General features: G+C 45.8%; 1 protein-coding gene across 1 annotated transcript; it reads left to right on the top strand.

Moving 5' to 3' along the window:
* The first annotated feature begins 398 nt into the window (after window positions 1-398).
* Window positions 399-17,176, top strand: thnsl2 (threonine synthase-like 2). The gene is given in 5 exon segments (XM_061294010.1): window positions 399-577; window positions 3,534-3,772; window positions 16,694-16,842; window positions 16,974-17,017; window positions 17,019-17,176. Coding segments are annotated over 5 exon segments (693 nt in total). The 3' UTR covers window positions 17,101-17,176.
* The last annotated feature ends 2,832 nt before the right edge of the window (window positions 17,177-20,008 follow it).

Here is a 20,008-nt window from a genome sequence, read left to right as displayed (position 1 = left end):
GCGTGATTGCCACGGGCCGGAATGGAGCAGGGCGACCAAATGCAGCTTGGACCAGGGTTTATTGAGGGAAAAGGGAGATGGATGGGAGGATGAAGGGGAACAGACAACGAACAAACTAACATAACGACCAAACAAAACAACAACGGGACTGACCAACAGACTGGCTAACAGAAACAGAACTGACAGACAAAGACGTGAGACGAGAGACAAGGACAATCCGAAAGGGAGTGACACGCAGACAGGACTTAAATACAAGACATGCAACGAGAGGCAGGTGAGGGTGATCACACTGATCATGGGCAGACACAGGAGGGCCGGGACGAGTACACAGAGACTCTAACACAAACTATGAGAATATGTATACTCAATGAAATGACCGGGGACGAGTCATGACAATGATGTCTCTCCACCGGCATTCCAACATAGGTACATCAGGGGATACAGGTGGCTCAGCCATCCAGAGTGCAAAAGGCCTCTGTGGCTTGGATGTGGTGGTGGTTTACCCTCAAGGACGCGTTACTCCTGTCCAGGAGAAGCAAATGATTACTTGCATGGGAGATAATATCCATGTCTTTGCAGATGAACACAACACACTATCAGTGTTTGGCCATTTAAAAAAGAATACACTCCCCTTAATAGTGGGCCTGAAACTAAATACATCGATGGTAGCTCTTTATTGTACATTGTACAAGGGGGGAAATCTCGTGGAGGTGGAATATGCGTCTACATCCGTGACGAATGGTGCCGGGACTCTGTAGTGGTATGCAAGCACTGCTCGCCACTGGCGGAGTTCGTGATCATTAAGTGCCGTCCTTTTTACCTGCCAATTCTGCTCGTCGCGGTTTACAGCCCGCCTTCCAACATCGAAGGCGACAGGATAGCGGCTCTTAGTGAACTGTACCAGGCTGTCAGTGAACAACAGACAGCGCAAGCTGACGGTTTCACCATCTTCGCTGGGGATTTTAATTGTGCTAACCTGAAGTCTGTTTTTCCGAGGCTTCACCAGCATGTTAATTTTCCTACGCGTGGCAACAGCTTCCTGGACCTGGTCTACTCTTTGCATAAAGGAGCTTTCAAAGCCGCCCCCCTCCCCCATCTTGGACTTTCTGACCATATCACTGTTATGCTTTTGACCGCATACAGACAAATGGTGAGAGCGTCCAGGCCAGTTCGCAAGCAGGTACGGGTGTGGCCTGAGGGTGCCTCTGATGCACTGCATGACTGCTTTGGCTCTACTGACTGGGACATGTTTAGGAGGGCTGCCACTTGCGACGATCGGACAGACATTGAGGAGTATACGGACTCTGTTTCCTCCTACATCAGGAAGTGCATTGATGATGTGACTCTCTCAAAATCCATCGTCACTCGGGCTAACCGGAAGCCATGGCTGACAGGTGCTGTCTTCAGGCTGCTGAGGGCCAGGGACAAAGCGTTTAGAGCGGGGGATGAGGCTGGCTTGAGGACTGCGAGGGCTGACCTGTCCCGGGGCATCAAAGATGCAAAGAGGGCGTTCTTGTGCAGAATTACCGCCCACTTCAAGGACAGCAGGGACGCACGGAGCCTTTGGCAGGGCATTCAGACCATCACGGATTACAAGCCCGCGCCGCAGAGCTGTGAAGGCGACGTCTGTCTGCTCAATGACCTCAACCGCTTCTTTGCTCGCTTCGACGCTCAGAACAGCACTTGCCCGCTGAAGGCCACTCCCCTTTCACACGAGCTGCCCCTGTGCCTCTCCGCCGACAGCGTGAGGAGGGCGCTTGCCGCTATCAACATCCGTAAGGCGGCGGGCCCTGACAACATCCCGGGTCGAGCGCTGAAGGACTGCGCTGGTGAGCTGACGGATGTCTTCACAGTCATCTTTAACACTTCCCTGCAGCAGGCCATCGTCCCGTCGTGTTTCAAAGCTGCCACCATCGTACCTGTGCCGAAGAAACCCGCTCCGTCCTGCTTCAATGACGACCGCCCCGTGGCACTTACGCCCATCATCATGAAGTGCCTTGAGCGGCTTGTCATGGAGCACATCCGATCCGTTCTCCCCCCACCATTGACCCCTTCCAGTTTGCGTACCGAGCCAAACGGTCCTCTGAGGATGCCATCTGCTCTGCCCTCCACTCGGCCATCACCCACCTGGAGAGAAGGGACTCGTATGTGAGATTGCTGTTTGTGGACTTCAGTTCTGCCTTCAACACCATTGTGCCACAACGCCTCATCAGCAAACTTGACACGCTGGGCCTCAGTACCTACCTCTGCAACTGGCTACTGGACTTCCTCTGTCAGAGGCCACAGGTAGTACGTGTTGGCGACAAAATCTCCGCCAGCATCACGCTGAGCACGGGGGCCCCCCAAGGCTGCGTGCTCAGTCCGCTGCTATTCACCCTCCTGACGCATGACTGCACTGCAACCTACAGCGACAACCGTATAGTAAAGTTTGCTGACAACACGACTCTGGTGGGTCTCATCACCAAGGGAGACGAGACTCACTACAGGCTGGAGGTTGACCTTCTGACCACGTGGTGCAGGGACAACAACCTCCTGCTGAACGTCGACAAGACCAAGGAGATTGTTGTGGACTTCCGGAAGGGTCACACCCAACACCTGCCGCTGACCATCGACGGTGCTGTGGTGGAGCGAGTGAGCAGCGCCAAGTTCCTGGGGGTGCACATCAGTGAGGATCTCTCCTGGTCCACCAACACCGCATCACTGGCAAAGAAAGCCCAGCGCCGCCTGTACTTCCTGCGGAAACTTAGGCGAGCGAGCGCTCCTCCGGCCGTCATGACTGCATTTTACCGCGGCACCATTGAGAGCGTCCTCTCCAGCTGTATTGCTGTTTGGGGTGGCGGCTGCACTGACTACAACTTGAAGGCCCTGCAGCGCATAGTGAACACGGCTGGTAAGATTATTGGTGCTTCGCTCCCCTCCTTCAAGGACATTTACACCTCCCATCTCACCCGCAAGGCGACCACGATTGTGAGTGATGTGAGTCACCCCGCTCACTCTTTGTTCGAGCTTCTGCCCTCTGGGAAGAGGTACAGAAGCCTGCGCTCCCGCACCACTAGACTCTCAAACAGCTTCATACTCCAGGCTGTTAGGATCCTGAACTCGCTTCCCCGTTCTGCGTAGCGTCCTGTACTTTTACTGTCTGTATGCACACTGGCTCTTATTTGTTGTGTTATCTGTTTATTTATTATTTATTATTACTCTTATTATTTATTTTTTGTGCCTTCTTGTTTTTTATATTGCGTCGTTTACTTGTATGTCTATCGTGTAATATGTCTTGTCACCGTGGGATAGAGAAAACGTAATTTCGATCTCTTTGTGTGTCTCGGCATGTGAAGACGTTGACAATAAAGCAGACTTAGACTTTTTGACTTTGACTTTTATATGTAACAAGAAGTATTGTGACACAACTATTAATCGCTGTCTCATTTTAATATCTTAATTGCAAAAAAAAAAATAGTTTTGGTGTCTCTGCCTAGTGGATGTGAGTGTATAGTGCACATTATGATTTCATTGACTGCATTGTGTGTTTTCAAAGCGGACGGCTCTTCTGATGATATTGATCAGGCTCTCCGTTTATTTGCCGATGAGGAATTGGTAAAATATCATGGCCTCATGATCCTTAACTCGATGAACTGGTCTCGTATCATGATCCAGCTGGTGCATTTCATCTTTGCATACTTTCAGATAAGTGATATGGAGCAGATTGAGACTCACAAACCACTGCCTGAACTGGAGGCGATGGTGCACACTGGAGGAGCAGGTAACATTACAGGTAGGCTGATGACCCGCAATACAATGCAAAATAAATAAATAGCTGCTTTTGGATTATAAATATTAAAGTAGTGAGGGAAAAAGAAGAATACATTGGAACAAAGGCAAATTACCGTTTCTTTCCATGTATAATGCGCCCCCATGTATAATACGCACCCTAAAAATGGCATGTCGATGCTGGAAAAAAGCCTGTACCCATGTATAATACGCACCCAAATTATTATTATTATTTTTTTTTATGTCCCAATGATCGTCACACACGCATCTGGGTGTGGTGAAATTTGTCCTCTGCATCTGACCCATTCCCGTGTGATTTTGATCCATCTCCTGGGGGAGAGGGGAGCAGTGAGCAGCAGTGGCGCCGCGCTCGGGAATCATTTGGTTATCTAACCCCCCAATTCCAACCCTTAATGCTGAGTGCCAAGCAGGGAGGCAATGGGTCCCATTTTTATAGTCTTTGGTATGGTCTTAACTAGGCTGGATGTATTTTTTTTGTTGGCGTTGATTTCTCCAACTGCCCATAAAGGCACCACCGCGATCAGTTCGTTTAAAATGAAAAGAGGAAAGTGACGTGCAGACATGTGAAAAAGGCGGCTCTGTATGGGAGAGAAGTTGAAGAGGAATAGAAACACCCTTGGAAACCAAAACTTGCCCCTCGTCGTGACTCAGAGCCGCAACAAATGTTTCAGATTTGTGTCGGGTACATTGTGACAGCAAACGAGCAGGTGATCGAGCAAGCGTCTGATATGAGAGTATTGCGTTCGTATGGAGCGTGTTTGAAGTGAACAGCAGAGACGGAAGGAACAAGGCAAAGTGTTGTGAAATAAAATATAACCTGTAATACGCATTTTGTTATTTGCTGATTGAAACTGCTAATTAAACTGTGAATTGAAACTAATAAGAAGAAAACAACTCTCGCTCTTTATATAACTGACGTGTCTTGCGCATCCGTTCTGCGCATCGGATCTATAGTGCGCATGCGCAGTCATACTGCCTCCGTATGATGTCCGGTCCGCGATGGAGATTAAAAAACATACAATATTTGACAATAACACACCATCAAGGATTGCACCATCGCATCAAACGATGTGTCGCCAATTATAAATTTTACTGACTAAGTGTGTTGGGCAGGATGGCTGAATGCGATGCGCGATTGACAACAAACAAGAAGAAAGGTGATTTCAAGTTTTATTTCGAGGGAGATTTGTCATGTCTCGTCCCCAGTTTTGCTATGTGTCTAGGTTGCCATAGTTTCTGTTCGCGTTGTCCCTCCCTTCCTGTGTCACCTCAATCAATGTAACGTGTTTTGTATTTGTCCTGTCTGCCCCTCGCTCACCGTCGGATCATTGCATGTGTTAATGTCATGATGTCTGTTTGGTTTCTGTTCCTGTCTTTGGTAATGTCACCCTGTCCTTGTCGGTCAGTCCTGTTGTTGGTTTTGTTGTACCGTGATTTTCTTAAAAAAAAAAAAAAAAGAAATGTAAAACATTTGTACCCATGTATAATGCGCACCCGATATTCTTCTTTATATTTTCTTCCTTGTATTTGATTGATCGGGTTCACATAATCATATGATAAAACAGGAGGTGGAAAACGATGGTCACACGATGAGAACTTTGAGGACTGGTCATGGGACCCCAAAAACCCATACGAAACCAACACGTGGTGCCGGTACGTCAAGTTCACTGTGAGAGCCCACACACAGGAGGGATGTTATGTGTGTTCGAAACTCCCCCCTTCTTCCACGCAAGTTCACTTGGAGGCCAGAGCAATGAATGTCACTGAAGCAAAATGTATGGCATCCATAGGAGGAGTTGGATATCAGCACCATGCTGTCAAAGTGAGTGATGACGACCCTTTCCGCCCTGGACTTGTGGATGGCACCTGTGATCAGCTTTTCTGGACAAATCTCAATGTGACTGTTAAAGGACGAACATTACAGCAGGTGGCCTACACAGAGCGGCGACCTGGAGTGAACTATACGTGTTACATCCAAGGAAGTAAGACCCACAAATGCATTGACAGTGACTGCTCTCCAGGAGGAAACTGGATGGGAGCTTTGGACATCGCCGCTGAGTGTCAGGATAGGAGAGCCATTTCAGTTGGGGAGGGCTCTCCGACTAACATGTCTGCACCATCGAACGGAACATACTTCATACAAAATGGCTGGGGGCTTTGTGGTCACAAGGTTTATCCGATGCTGCCCGCCAACTGGACAGGAGTGTGTGCACCAGTGTGGGTGACAGACCACACCTACAGGATACGACATCGACAGCTGACGACAGCACACAACTCTTCTGGACGTCAACGCAGGGCGGTTGCAACCTTTGACCCTCATGACCGTATCTGGGGTGCGAATGTTCCAGATGACCATAAAGTATGGTCCGTTGGAGACAAAGTTGTTCATGCGCTTTTTCCCCGGGTCAGAGTTGGAAAACATTCACTCATCATCGAGACACTGAACTATCGTTTTCAATCCTTTGCGAATCTGTCACTACAAGTCAACGATGGACAAAATAGAGAGATTCAGGCTATTAGGCTGATGGTCTTGCAAAACAGGATGGTTCTGGACTTGTTGACGGCAGCACAAGGTGGTGTGTGCCACATCATTGGGACTTCCTGTTGCACATACATAACGGGAGAAAATGACACACACATCTATGACGCCATGGCTTCACTGAAGAACTTACAGGAGGCCATGTCGAATGACAAAGTTCCACAACAGTGGGGTTTCTTTTCATGGCTATTCTCTGGCAACTGGTGGCAACTGCTGTTGAAACTAGTGTCTCCTGTGCTTGTTCTGCTGGTGTTACCGTAGCACACGTACATATACAACTTCTTAGTCGTGACGGGTGTGACGACCTTGATGAAACGCGGATTGCGTAGGTGCTGTTATACTGTGCATGTTTTACAGAAACTTGATGATTTGACCATCGAAAATGCTTCGCAAGTGATGGATACAATTATGTACTGTTTCTGTGTCTTTCTTTTTTTTTTTTGTTGATAGCATTCTGGTCGCCTGAGGCTTTTCCTGCATACTAACATCGGCCAGCAGGTTTTTAGATCACACAATAAGTTTGAACTGGAGTATTGAGGAAAAAACTCATCTTTACTGGAAGTTATTGCTATCATTGGTTGTTGTTTTTGTCGTGTTTCACCCTACACGTTCCCAACCCGTCCGCTGTCATCTCAGTTTTTTTATTGATCTTTTTTATTATTGTTTTTATTATTTTTACTACCGTTTTTTTCCGTGTATAATGCGCCCCCATGTATAATAGGCACCCTAAAAATGGCATGTTGATGCTGGAAAAAAGCCTGTACCCATGTATAATACGCACCCAAATTTTTTATTATTATTTTTTTTAATTTAATTAATTTTTTTTATTTTTTTAAGTCCCAATGATCGTCACACACGCAGGGAAGCAATGGGTCCCATTTTCATAGTCTTTGGTATGGTCTTAACTAGACTGGATGTAATTTTTTTTGTTAGCGTTGATTTCTCCGACTGGCCGTAAAGGCACCACCGCGATCAGTGCGGACATGTGAAAAAGGCGTGCGGACGTTCTGCGCATCGGATCCATAGTGCGCATGCGCAGTGATACTGCCTCCGTATGACGTCCGGTCCGCAATGGAGATTAAAAAACAAACAATATTTGACAATAACACACCATCAAGGATTGCACCATCGCATCAAACGATGTGTCGTCAATTATGAATTTTACTGACTAAGTGTGTTGGGCAGGATGGCTGAATGCGATGCGCGATTGACAACAAACAAGAAGGTGATTTCAAGTTTTTTTTCGAGGGAGATTTGTCATGTCTCGTCCCCAGTTTTGCTATGTGTCTAGGTTGCCATAGTTTCTGTTCGCGTCGCCCCTCCCTTCCTGTGTCACCTCAATCAATGTAACGCGTTTTGTATTTAAGTCCTGTCTGCCCCTCGCTCACCGTCGGATCATTGCATGTGTTACTGTCATGATGTCTGTTTGGTGTCTGTTCCTGTCTTTGGTAATGTCACCCTGTCTTTTTGTTCCACGACTTTGTCGGTCAGTCCTGTTGTTGGTTTTGTTGTACCAAGATTTTCTTAAAAAAAAAATAATAATAATAAATTGTACCCATGTATAATGCGCACCCCAGATTTTAGGACAATAAATTAGTTAAATTTTGCGCATTGTACATGAAAAAAAACGGTATGTTTTTAGACCAACCTTTATTATTATAATTTTTTTTATAACAAGGTAGAAGTGTACATACTGTAAATATGTTCTTAGAACTCTTTTATTATTATAACAATTTTCTATAACAAGGTACAACACTGTAAATATGTTTTTAGAACTCTTGTAATAACCTTTAAAAAAAAAAAAAAAAAAAGGTACAAGTGTATGCGCTGCAATTGTGTGGGTACTCCTTGCCTTCTGCTGGCGTGTGGGCAAGTTTTGTGCCATAATTCCTCAATTTAGAAGTTTTATATTGACTTTTAATTCTTTTTTTCAATTTGGGAAAAAAATCTGCGATGTAGTGAAACCGCGATAAACAAACCGTGATGTAGGGAGGGATTACTGTACATCACAGCGATGGCCGAATGAAGTCTGACTCTCGCTTCCCACAAGAGCATTTTTATTAAGACAAAAAGGGTGGGGGTGACAGTGGACTGAATAGACAAGTTAAAGCTCTTGAACTCTAGATAAACAGAGCAGGGGATGTTTTACGACATTGTTTAGGATGGGACAGAGCTAGGTGGTTTATTACTGGTTACATACCAACATAAGCATAAAACTAATCTACCTAAGTTATTTATTACCGGTTACATACATTCCAACATAATCACAGATCAAGATAGTTTGGAAAACCCTGACAAAGGCAATTGTGTTTGTCTAATTTGTAAAGAGATGGTAGCCTTGTTTAAGGATTTCAACTTAAAGAGACACTATCAGACTAAACATGCGAACACAAACGACCAGCTAACAGGGAGTGACCGTGCTGATACAGTGAAGCAGCTCCAAGCTGAACTGGCATCACAACAGCGATTCTTCACACTGAACTGTGAGTCAAAAATAAATATTACTAAAGCAAGCTACGAAGTGGCCATGTTAAGTAGGGATGGGCTATACCAGGGGTGGGCAAACTACGGCCCGCGGGCCACATCCGGCCCACGGGACCGTTTAATCCGGCCCGCCAACCCTGAATAAATTGTATTATTAAAACGTTTTTTTGGTCATATTGCCTGCAATGACTGCGTTTCCCCAGTAGATGGGGAAGCGCTCGCCTGCGCATTTACTACCGGAAGCCGTGTCGGAAAGCTCGGTGCACACTCACAAGTGCGTGTACGTACTCAGTAGTACGGACATGGCGCACTCGCGCTCTATTTGTATCAGCCCCGAATTTAGAGCGAGGGCTGTGACGACGGCGTTCCTGCAATTTGCGCGCTGAGCTTTCAGATACCGTTTTACGCTAAAGCCACCCACAAACCTTCCCCTGGAATCCTTCCATTAAAATGAGTGGCCCGAAGAAAAGAAGTGAGTGCCGAATGTTAAAAAAAAGAGTGACCAATTTGGCTCGACGTTCGCGACGTCCTCACCTCTGTTACCAGATGTTTGTGAGTTAAAACTCTGCTCTGATTTTCACATACCCCTCACCGTGTTGCAGTTTTGATTACTTTATTTGGATGTATGCTTTCACCGATTCTTCAAGATGATATATTTGGTCAGAATGTTTGCCGTTTGATGTGATCTCATAAGATAAACATCTTTCATTAATCTGACCTGCAGACACTGAAGTGATGGAGACTGTTATTCATAATAACAGTGTCTTATTTTATGAGAACCACCGATAGCAGTTTTTTAGTGATTTTTTTTTTAATGCTGTTAATAAATGCATTTGTTTTCAAAAAACTTGTTTGGAATATCCATGCTTTACTACCTACTAAAGGCCAAAATCTTTTATGCAATGACCTTTACAGGTCGCTTATATTACTTCACACAAACACTACGTCCATCTGCTCCTGGTTCGGCCCTCCGGTCCAAATTTAGAACCCAGTTCGGCCCGCGAGTCAAAAAGTTTGCCCACCCCTGGGCTATACCAATGATTTTGGATTCGATCCGATACCAAGTATTTCCTGCCCCAAAATACCCGATATCAATCCGATAGCGATACCGGAAGTGTAATTTCCCACCAAAAAAACAATTTAAATGCAGTGGCATTCTTGCTCTTGGAGAGTCATCTATTGAATTTTGTAGAAAAAAGTATTACGTCATGTACATGAATTATTAACCTTTTTAGAAAAACATTACTGGAAGATGCATATTAATAGTATAACTTTAATTAAAAGGAGCTATTCTTTACTTTTTTCTCTCTCTCTCTGTTGTTGGGAAAAAGTTTTGTCTTTTAGTATATTGTTGGGGTGTAAAGATACATCGATACACATCGATTAATCGATATAATGCTCTACGATTTATTGGCATCGATGCTAAACGTAAACATCGATTTATATCGCCGTGTTTGACCTCGGACATTAGACGCGACTTTAATTTGAAATCCAGTTCATTGTTGCTTGCTTCCTCTTTCCGGGAGCAGGGAGCAGGGAGCGGCGTTGTGTTGTGAGCAGAGCAGGCACGTGAAAGGGGAGTCGACAACTAGTACGCGGCTCCTGGGCTGGTGCTATGGCTAGTGTCCAAAAAGAAAGAAGAAGAAATTTGCTCCCCTTTAGGCTTCAAGTCATTCGTTTGGAAGCACTTTGGATTCCAAAGAAAAGATGGCTCAACGGACAAGACACGTGCAGTTTGAAAATCCTGCCATGCGGTGATCAAATATTCAGGGAGCACAAATCTTGCCGCACATTTAAAGAAAAAACACAACATCAAAGTTCAGTGTTAAAATAAGCACTTTGTATACTGCAATACTCTTGTAATTTCCTAAATAAAGAGTTTGCAGTACCTTGTTGATTTTGCGAATGAATTGTTACAAATCAGGATATTGTTCTATATTTTTTATTAAAAAAAAAAAAAAAAATCGATCATAGAGAACTATATCGCGATATATCGTGAATGAATCGCTGCAGGCTTTAAGATATCGGCAAATATCGTATCGTAGTTCTTCGTATCAGTATTATATCGTATCGTGACAAAACCCGCGATTTAGACCCCTAATATATATATATATATATATATATATATATATATATATATATATATATACATATATATATATATATATATATATAAATACATACACATATACACACATATATATATATATATATATATATATATATATATATATATATATATATATATATATATATATATATATATATATATATATATATATATATATATATATATATATATATATATATATATATATATATATATATATATATTAGGGATGCACCAAACATTCGGCCACCGAAAGTGCATTTTCGGTTTTTGGCCGAAAGACCTAAATCACCGAAACAACACGGCCGAAATTTATATTGTGCATTGTTGTAATGTCAGTGCTAAATAAATATTTTCATACTTTTGTAACTGGTTTATTGCAATGCCTTGATTTTAGTGAGGTTAGTACACTTGTAGCCATAAATGCTGTGGTTCTAATAACTGACATAATCATTTCTTTTGGTGTTTTCGGTTTTCGGCCTTGGTTTCCTCATTTTTGGTTTTCGGTTTCGGCCAAGAATTTTTATTTCGGTGCATCCCTAATATATATATATATATATATATATATCCATCCATCCATTTTCCGAACCGCTTAGTCCCCACACGGCTCGCGGGAGTGCCGGAGCCTATCCCAGCTGTCATCGGGCAGTAGGCGGGTGACACCATGAACCGGTTGCCAGCCAATCGCAGGGCACACAGAGACAAACAACCATTTGCACTCGCACTCACACCTAGGGACAATTTGGAGTCTTCAATCGGCCTACCAAGCATGTTTTTGGGATGTGGGAGGAAACCGGAGTGCCCGGAGAAAACCCATGCAGGCCCGAGGAGAACATGCAAACTCCACACAGGGAGGGCCGGAGGTGGAATCGAACCCGCACCTTCCTAACTGTGAGGCGGACGTGCTACCCAGTGCGACACCGAGCCGCCCTATATATATATTGTCATATATATATATATATTGTCAGGTCTAAATACCATCAGACATTTAACCACACGCTGGAAGGAAGAGGAGAAAAGAACCAGAACAGGTTTACTCGCGAGGAGAACGATAGAAAGAGGAAACTCGGTTACAATCTCCATCAATTCTGAGTTCTCCCTCCACGTGCTCCTCAATTTAATGTTTTGGTTGCCCTGGTTACAGAGGCGTTGCTACACTAAAGGGAGGGAAGATTGTGTCTGTAGCAACGTTGATTAGCTAAGGAATGTAGTGTGATGTGAATTGGCACTTCATTGTCGGCCCGTGACCCCCGCAGAGTTTGTCCATCTGTTCTTCTCCAGTTGTTGGCCGAGTAGTCCGCGAGTGAGATCAGATAACTTCAATTGCCGCTTTCCTGTGGAACAATGCAACTAAACCTTGGCTAGACTTTATCTAATTAGTAAATTAACACGCAATAACAATGAGTGACTTGTCCTAAACACTTGAACAAGACTTGAGTAAATATGGGATAACTTGTACGCAACCACTTCAAACTGTGTTTAACACTTAACAAAGAAAAACAGTTCTGATCAACAACAATCTATGAACCAAACCTACAGTTAACTAAAAGGAATGGAGTTTCTTTCAACCAAATAAGAACATTTCGCCTATGCAAATAAGCTCTGCTCATTGTTAGTGAAGGCCTCTTACAGGAACAAAAACACACAGATAAGGACAGGAAGGATACATATGGCTGACAGGGATCAAAAGACATCCCTGTCACTAAAGAGGAAGAACATAGATAAAAGGAAAGCCATAAACTCGTAAATGACAAGGCTTTACTTAAATTATTCCAACATATATATACACACACCATCATCATCATCATCGGCGGTCACTCGTAGTCGAGTACGACGGTCCTCCTTCTTGGTCTTATTGGGTCTTCAGGTGGTTGAAGAGGCCGATCCTGGACCCGATAACTCTGGTGCAGTGTGGACAGGGGAATGTAATAGTGGTGGGTTTGGGTTGGGCCTTCTTGGTGGGGGCTCTCTCCTTTCTGCGTCTGCGTTTGTCTTGAGCGGCATGGTGGAGGTCAACGTTATATTGCGCGGCGCCGTCACGGACAAGGATTCTCCACGTCGTCCTGTCTGCGGCCTTGTCTTCCCAAGTTTTAATGTTTATGTGACACTTCTTCAGGTTTGCTTTTATGTTGTCCTTGAACCTCTTCTTCTGACCTCCCGGGGCCCGCTTTCCTTCGGCGAGCTGGGAATAAAGAACTTGTTTTGGGAGGCGAGAGTCAGGCATGCGGATTACATGGCCAATCCATCTCAGTTGGTTTTGGGCAATGGTGGCAGTGATGGTGGGCAAGCCAGCCTCCTCCAGGACGCTGGTGTTGGTGCGTCAGTCCTTCCAGCTGATCCTGAGGATTTTCCGGAGGCATCTCTGATGGTAGGTCTAGGTGCCCTTAAGTGCCTGCTGTATGTGGTCCAGGCTTCTGACCCATACAGAAGGGTGGGGAGGACCACAGCTTTGTAGACCAGGATTTTGGTCTTTGCTTGGAGGTCACGATTCTCGAAGACTCGCTTCCGTAGCCTTGAGAAAGCCCCACTGGCACAGCTGAGGCGATGGTCAATTTCATCATCAATGGTGGCTTTAGATGACAGGAGGCTGCCAAGATAGGGGAAGTGGTCAACCTTTTCCAGTCGGATGTTATCAATAGAGATGTTTGGGGGGCGGACAAGCAAACTGCAGTTTGGTAGTGGTTGGTGGAGGATTTGGGTCTTTTTTATATTAATGGCCAGACCAAGCTGTTTGTATGCCTTCGCAAAGGTAGGTCTACTTCTGACTGGGCCACAAGGGCATTGTCGTCCGCATACTGCAGCTCCATGATGGATATGGTGGTGGTTTGACCTTTAGCCCTGAGTCGGTTGATGTTGAGGAGTTGGCCGTCAGTTCTGTACATGATTTTGACTCCGTGGGGCAGATGCTTGCTTGTATGGCAGAGGATAGCAGCAATAAAGATGGCAAATAGTGTTGGAGCGATGACGCATCCCTGTTTGACACCTGTGTCAACCCTGAAGGGTTCCGTCTCGTCTCCACTGCCGCTGAGCACTGTGGCTGACATGTTATCATGCAGTAGTCTCAGTACTCGGATGTATTTGTCTGGGCAGCCAATCTTGGATAGAACCAGCAAAAGGGCCTGACGGTTAACTGAATCAAAGGCTTTGGTGAGGTCTATGAAGGCCATGTATAGTGGTTGATTTTGTTCCCGGCATTTTTCTTGCAGCTGTCGAGCAATGAAAACCATGTCTGTGGTGCCTCTGCTTGGGCAAAATCCACTCTGAGACTCAGGAAGGATGATTTCTGACAGGGGGGTGAGTCTGTTGGCCAGAACCCGAGCGAGGGCTTTCCCTATGGTGGAGAGGAGAGAAATGCCATGGTAATACCCGCAGTCTGCCTTGTCTCCTTTCTTGAATACGGGGACGATTAAGGCATCTCTGAGCTGCGCAGGGATTTCCTCTTCTTCACAGATCTTAAGAAGCAGGGCATGGATGTGCCTGAGAAGGTCGGGTCCGCCTTTCTTCAAGACCTCTGCTGGATTTCCATCGGGCCCAGCAGCCTTGTTGTTCCTCATCTTCCCAATGGCATCCTGCAGCTCGTTCAGGCTGGGTGGCTCTCCCATGCTTTCAGCTGTGGGCTGTTGTGGTAGTTGATCAAGAGCCTCCATCTCAGGTGTAGTGTCCCTGTTTAAGAGGTCCTCGTAGTGTTCTTTCCACCTGTTTGCAATTGCCTCCTTGTCCTTCAGCAGCAGGCCATCCTTTGAGCAAAGGGGGGTTAGGCAGCGGTGGCTGGGACCATACACCGCTCTTGTGGCATCAAAGAAGCCTCTCGTGTCTCCAGAGTCAGCAAGCTGCTCGATCTCCAGAGCCTTCTTTGTCCACCATTGGTTCTTCAGTTTCCTAACCTGTGTTTGGACGGCTGCCTTCGCTTTGGCATGGGCTACTCTTTTCACCTTGCACTGGATGTCATTTTGCCAGGTGATGAAAGCTTGCCGCTTGTTGTTAATTAGCTGCTGGATCTCAGTGTCATTCTCATCAAACCAGTCTTGATGCGTCCGCTTTTTGTGCCCGAGGATTTTTTTTGCAGGTGTTCATTATGGTAGTCGAAAGTGTGCTCCAGTGTGTTTCAGTATCCTCTGGGTAGTGGTTGGGCAGCGCTGCACTAAGAGCCTCCTGCAGCTGTTGTTGGTAGGCGGTGTCATTCAACAGCTCGATGTTTATTCTTGGCCGGCATTGTCTTTTCTGCATCCGTTTTTTCCGCATTAGGCGGATGGACATGATGGAGCGAATGAGGCGATGGTCGGTCCAGCAGTCGTCTGCACTGGTCATTGCTCTGGTGTTTAGGACATCGCGGCGGTCTTTAGAGCGGACAATGACATAGTCGATGAGATGCCACAGTTTGGAGCGAGGATGCATCCAAGATGTTTTGAACTTGTTTTTGTGACGGAAAAGTGTGTTGGTGATGACCAGGTTGTGTTCTGAGCACTTGGTTAGTAGTAATGTGCCATTAGAGTTTGTGTTTCCAACCCCTTCTCGTCCCAGCGTACCCCTCCATAGGTGGTGGTTTCGTCACACTCTGGCGTTGAAGTCTCCAAGCAGGATTAGCTTATCCTCCTTGGGGACTTCCGATAGGACTTTGTCTAGGTCAGCGTAGAAGGCCTCCTTATCTTCGTCCTGTGCATCAAGTGTTGGTGCATAGGCACTAATGACCGTGGCCATCTGATTGTTGGCAAGCATCAGGCGTATGGTCATTAGGCGCTCGTTAATGCCCACAGGGAGTTCATGGAGGTGGTTGATGAGGCGGTTCTTGATAGCAAAACCCACACTATGGATTCTTGGCTCAGTTGCAGGTTTTCCTTTCCAAAAGAAAGTATATCCACCTTTTTCCTCCTTCAGATGCCCTTCATCTGCTAGTCGGGTCTCGGAGAGTGCTGCGACGTCGATCTGGAACTTCCTTAGCTCTCTGGAGATGATGGCATTTCGCCTTTCAGGTCGATCACTGGCTTGGTTGTCCGTTAGGGTCAGCACGTTCCAGGCTCCAATGTGCACATGTTTTTGTTTTTGACCGCGTGACGGTGATCCCTCTGGATGCAATATTCCAGACAGGATTTTGTGAGGCAGGCTATATTTAGGGTACCTTTTCTAACCCCCTCCCCTAAATGGGGTGAGCAGAGTGGATCCTAAATAGGGCTGCTCAGTCATGGGTGCAGCTGCCGAGAAGCTCTTCTGCCTCAGTCCAAGGACTTAACGGCTGAATCTAACACCCACCGCCTGTGTGCCAGGTTGTGGCTAGGGGCTGCCAGACCTCACTGTCCTGCCCCCGTTACCACTTCCTGATCGCCACAGGACTTTGTTGTCCAGGATGTGAAATGGAATACGTTCCCTTCAGGAGGACGCCTGCGCGTGACGTCTTTTAACGTGGGGAGACTGATGTGCCTGCAGCCACCACACGGTCCTTGGCAGAAAGGGGCCGGGATCCAATGGCATGGGTCCATGACGATTGGAGACCACCCTCTGTTGCAGCTTTCGTCCGCCTTCAGTGCCGTTGTGACTCACAGTGTCATCTTCCGCCACTCCCACCGTTGAGGTCTTTGGATCGCACTTTGTCTGGAACCTCCCCTTCGACCTTACCGCCATGGTTGAACCTACCAGGAGCCGAGACTCCAGACGGCATCGCTCTTAGGTTCATCGGAACACGCAAGGCTCTCCACCACGGCAAGGTGGCGATCCATGGAGAACATATACACACACACACACTCATATCTCTCTTGTTTTGTCAATCTCTGTCACAGCTGGCTTTATTGTGAAGAAGATGGGGTTACCCCTGAAGCTTGTGGCCATGGTGAATGCCAATGACATTGTTCACAGGACAGTAACCTCTGGTGACTTTACCATGGCAACTAATGTGACACAGACACTGGCTCCTGCCATTGACATCCAGGTGATTTTCCAGTGCAATGCTAAAAAAAATTGTAATTGCACGATTATCAGCTGACATTGTCACATATTGGTTGCAGGTAGTACATAAGCAGTGTAAATGTCTTTTAATAATTAAAATTGTGTATTATTTAGGACCCTTATAACATGGAGCGAGTATTCTGGCGGCTTCTGGAAGGAGTGTGCTTTGGTGAAGAAGATTATGAACGAGTTTCGCCATTTACACAAATATACTCTGCTTGGAAAGACTTCCTGCACCTAACACACGATATCCAGACTATTGGACATTCTAATACTTTTACCAAGCGGTCTTTTCTTGTCCTCTTTCCTCTTGTACTTGTAGCTATCCTCTACTTTGTCAAGTGGAACAGTAAATGATGAAAGCATCTTAGAGACGATGAGGAGATGTTGGGAAGAAAATCAGTAAGTGCTGTGTCCTCACACTGCAGTGGCTACATGGCATCGCTACCATTGTCCCCACGAACCTGCTGTTAAAAGGTTATGTGGTTATTGTATATTCATACTCACAAGACAAGCATTAGTCCAAATAACTGTCATTACTTAAAATGTTTCAAATGTATGCGATCTCAAAGACCGAGAAGAAGTATACTGTATGCTTTGCTAAAACAAAAGCTATTTTTACCTTCCACTACAAAAATCTCACCTAACATCTAAAACTCATCTTTTTTCAGGTGTTACCTTGCCACAGCATCCCCAGCCAAGTTTCATGGACCAATAAGGAGAGCCGGGTTGAAAAGTGACCTACCTGAAGCAGTCAAGGCTTTGGACAAATTACCCTCGCGTTACCAGAACCTGGAACCCACCTCCAACTGGTCTAAAAACTGGGAGCAGAGACTGAGAATGACAATTCAGTCTGTGAGTTTGGCCAGGAAAAATAGAGTGGCTTATTACAGCTGAATTTAAGAGTTAAACACAAATTACAAAGAGTTTTGGAGATTTTATTTGGCAATCACGATACATGCTTTCAAATACGCGATTGATTTTTTAAATATGATTTTTTTTTCTTCCGCCACACCTGTCACGTGCCGTGCCAGAGACGCTCGGCCGGCAACTTCCCTTAGCCACACCCCTTTGTTATCGTCATATCTGTCGCCTGCTTCCTCTTGCTCTTGTTACCTGATGTATTGAAACCCTGCCCGTGTGTTCCTCCTTGTCGGTGTCTACTGTAGTTTTCCGTCCCTGTCCGCGCCCAGTGTTCCCGACATCTAGTTTCCCCCCGGTCTTGTCTGGGGGCTCACAGTCAGATTCTGTTCCGTGACCGAGTGGACTTCTGTTGGCCTGTCTGCTGGCCGTGAGTCTCTATCCCGTCTGTGTCTTTGTTGCCCACCTTCCTCCCTTCCAACTCCCTTTTCGCTTCAATAAACCCTGGTCCAAGCTGCATTTGGGTCGCCCGGCTCCACTCATTTTCTAACAACACCACAAACAGGTATTAGCAATTCATAATCAAACACAGATGCAAATGTGAACTAGAAAGATTCACTTTAATTTATTATACTAATTAGAATACTTATTATATACATTCTGACGTATATTTTGTGTTGCACGCTATGGAATACCAGATAACAAGTGCAAGGCGAGACCTCAGTGGGAAGGGGCAGTGCAAACACGGATACACTGCCATAAAGTTTTGGTACTTTGCTCAAGCACTCTCAACAGAGATAAATACCGTTTTTTTCCGTGTATAGTGCGCCCCCATGTATAATACGCACCCTAAAAATGGCATGCTGATGCTGGAAAAAAGCCTGTACCCATGTATAATACGCACCCAATTTTTATGAATTTGTTTTAATTTTTTTTTTTTTTTTTAAGTCCCAATGATCGTCACACACGCAGGGAGGCAATGGGTCCCATTTTTATAGTCTTTGGTATGGTCTTAACTAGGCTGGATGTAATTTTTTTTGTTGGCATTGATTTCTCCGACTGCCCGTAAACGCACCACCGCGCCGACGCGTGCGGACGTGAAAAAGGCGGCTCTGTATGGGAGAGACGTTGAAGAGGAATAAAAACACCCTTGGAAACCAAAGCTTGCCCCTCGTCGTGACTCGGAGCCGCAACAAATGTTTCGGATTTGTGTAGGGTACATTGTGACAGACAGCAAACGAGCAGGTGATCGAGCAAGCGTCTGATACGAGAGCATTGCGGTCGCATGGAGCGTGTTTGAAGTGAACAGCAGAGAAGAAAGGAACAAGGCAAAGTGTTGGGAAATAAAATATTACCTGTAATACGGATTTAGGTAGAGAACTGAACTCTCGCTCTTTATATAGCTGACGTGTCTTGCGCATCGGTTCTGCGCATCTGTAATGGCGGCCTCCGTATGATATCCGGTTTGCGTGTGTGCGAGAGAGAGCGAGAGAGAGAGCGCGAGCAAGAACGCTCAACCGTAGCGCGCCGCCGACCGCCCAACTGCACCGCGCTGGTCGCATTATTGTGACAGAGCCGTCGCTGAAATTTAGAAGATATTCTTAAAGTCCTGATGTACTTTCTAAAATTTAAGTGGACCTCACTGCGCACTGCGCAGGGAGCTTAATTTGGTGCGGTCGCGCAACCGCAGCGCGCCGGGCGCTCACTGTCGCATTGCTTAAAGAGCGCCTTTGTGTTTTAGGATGAACAGCAGAGACCAAAGGAACAAGGCAGTGTTGTGAAATAAAATATTACCTGTAATACGCATTTTGTTATTTGCTGATTGAAACTGCTAATTAAACTGTGAATTGAAACTAATAGGAAGAAAACAACTCTCGCTCTTTATATAGCTGACGTGTCTTGCGCAGTCGTTCTGTGCATTTTATTTCACAACACTTTGCCTTGTTCCTTTCTTCTCTGCTGTTCACTTCAAACACGCTCCATGCGACCGCAATGCTCTCGTATCAGACGCTTGCTCGATCACCTGCTCGTTTGCTGTCTGTCACAATGTACCCTACACAAATCTGAAACATTTGTTGCGGCTCCGAGTCACGACGAGGGGCAAGTTTTGGTTTCCAAGGGTGTTTTTATTCCTCTTCAACGTCTCTCCCATACAGAGCCGCCTTTTTCCCGTGCGCGCACGGAGCGCGGTGGTGCGTTTATGGGCAGTCGGAGAAATCAACGCCAACAAAAAAATTACATCCAGCCTAGTTAAGACCATACCAAAGACTATAAAAATGGGACCCATT

Source organism: Syngnathus typhle, linkage group LG12 (assembly GCF_033458585.1).
Source record: "Syngnathus typhle isolate RoL2023-S1 ecotype Sweden linkage group LG12, RoL_Styp_1.0, whole genome shotgun sequence".
In the NCBI taxonomy this organism is placed as follows: domain Eukaryota; kingdom Metazoa; phylum Chordata; class Actinopteri; order Syngnathiformes; family Syngnathidae; genus Syngnathus; species Syngnathus typhle.
Note: the sequence above shows the minus strand (reverse complement) of the source record. Positions and strands in the feature narration are given on the sequence as shown.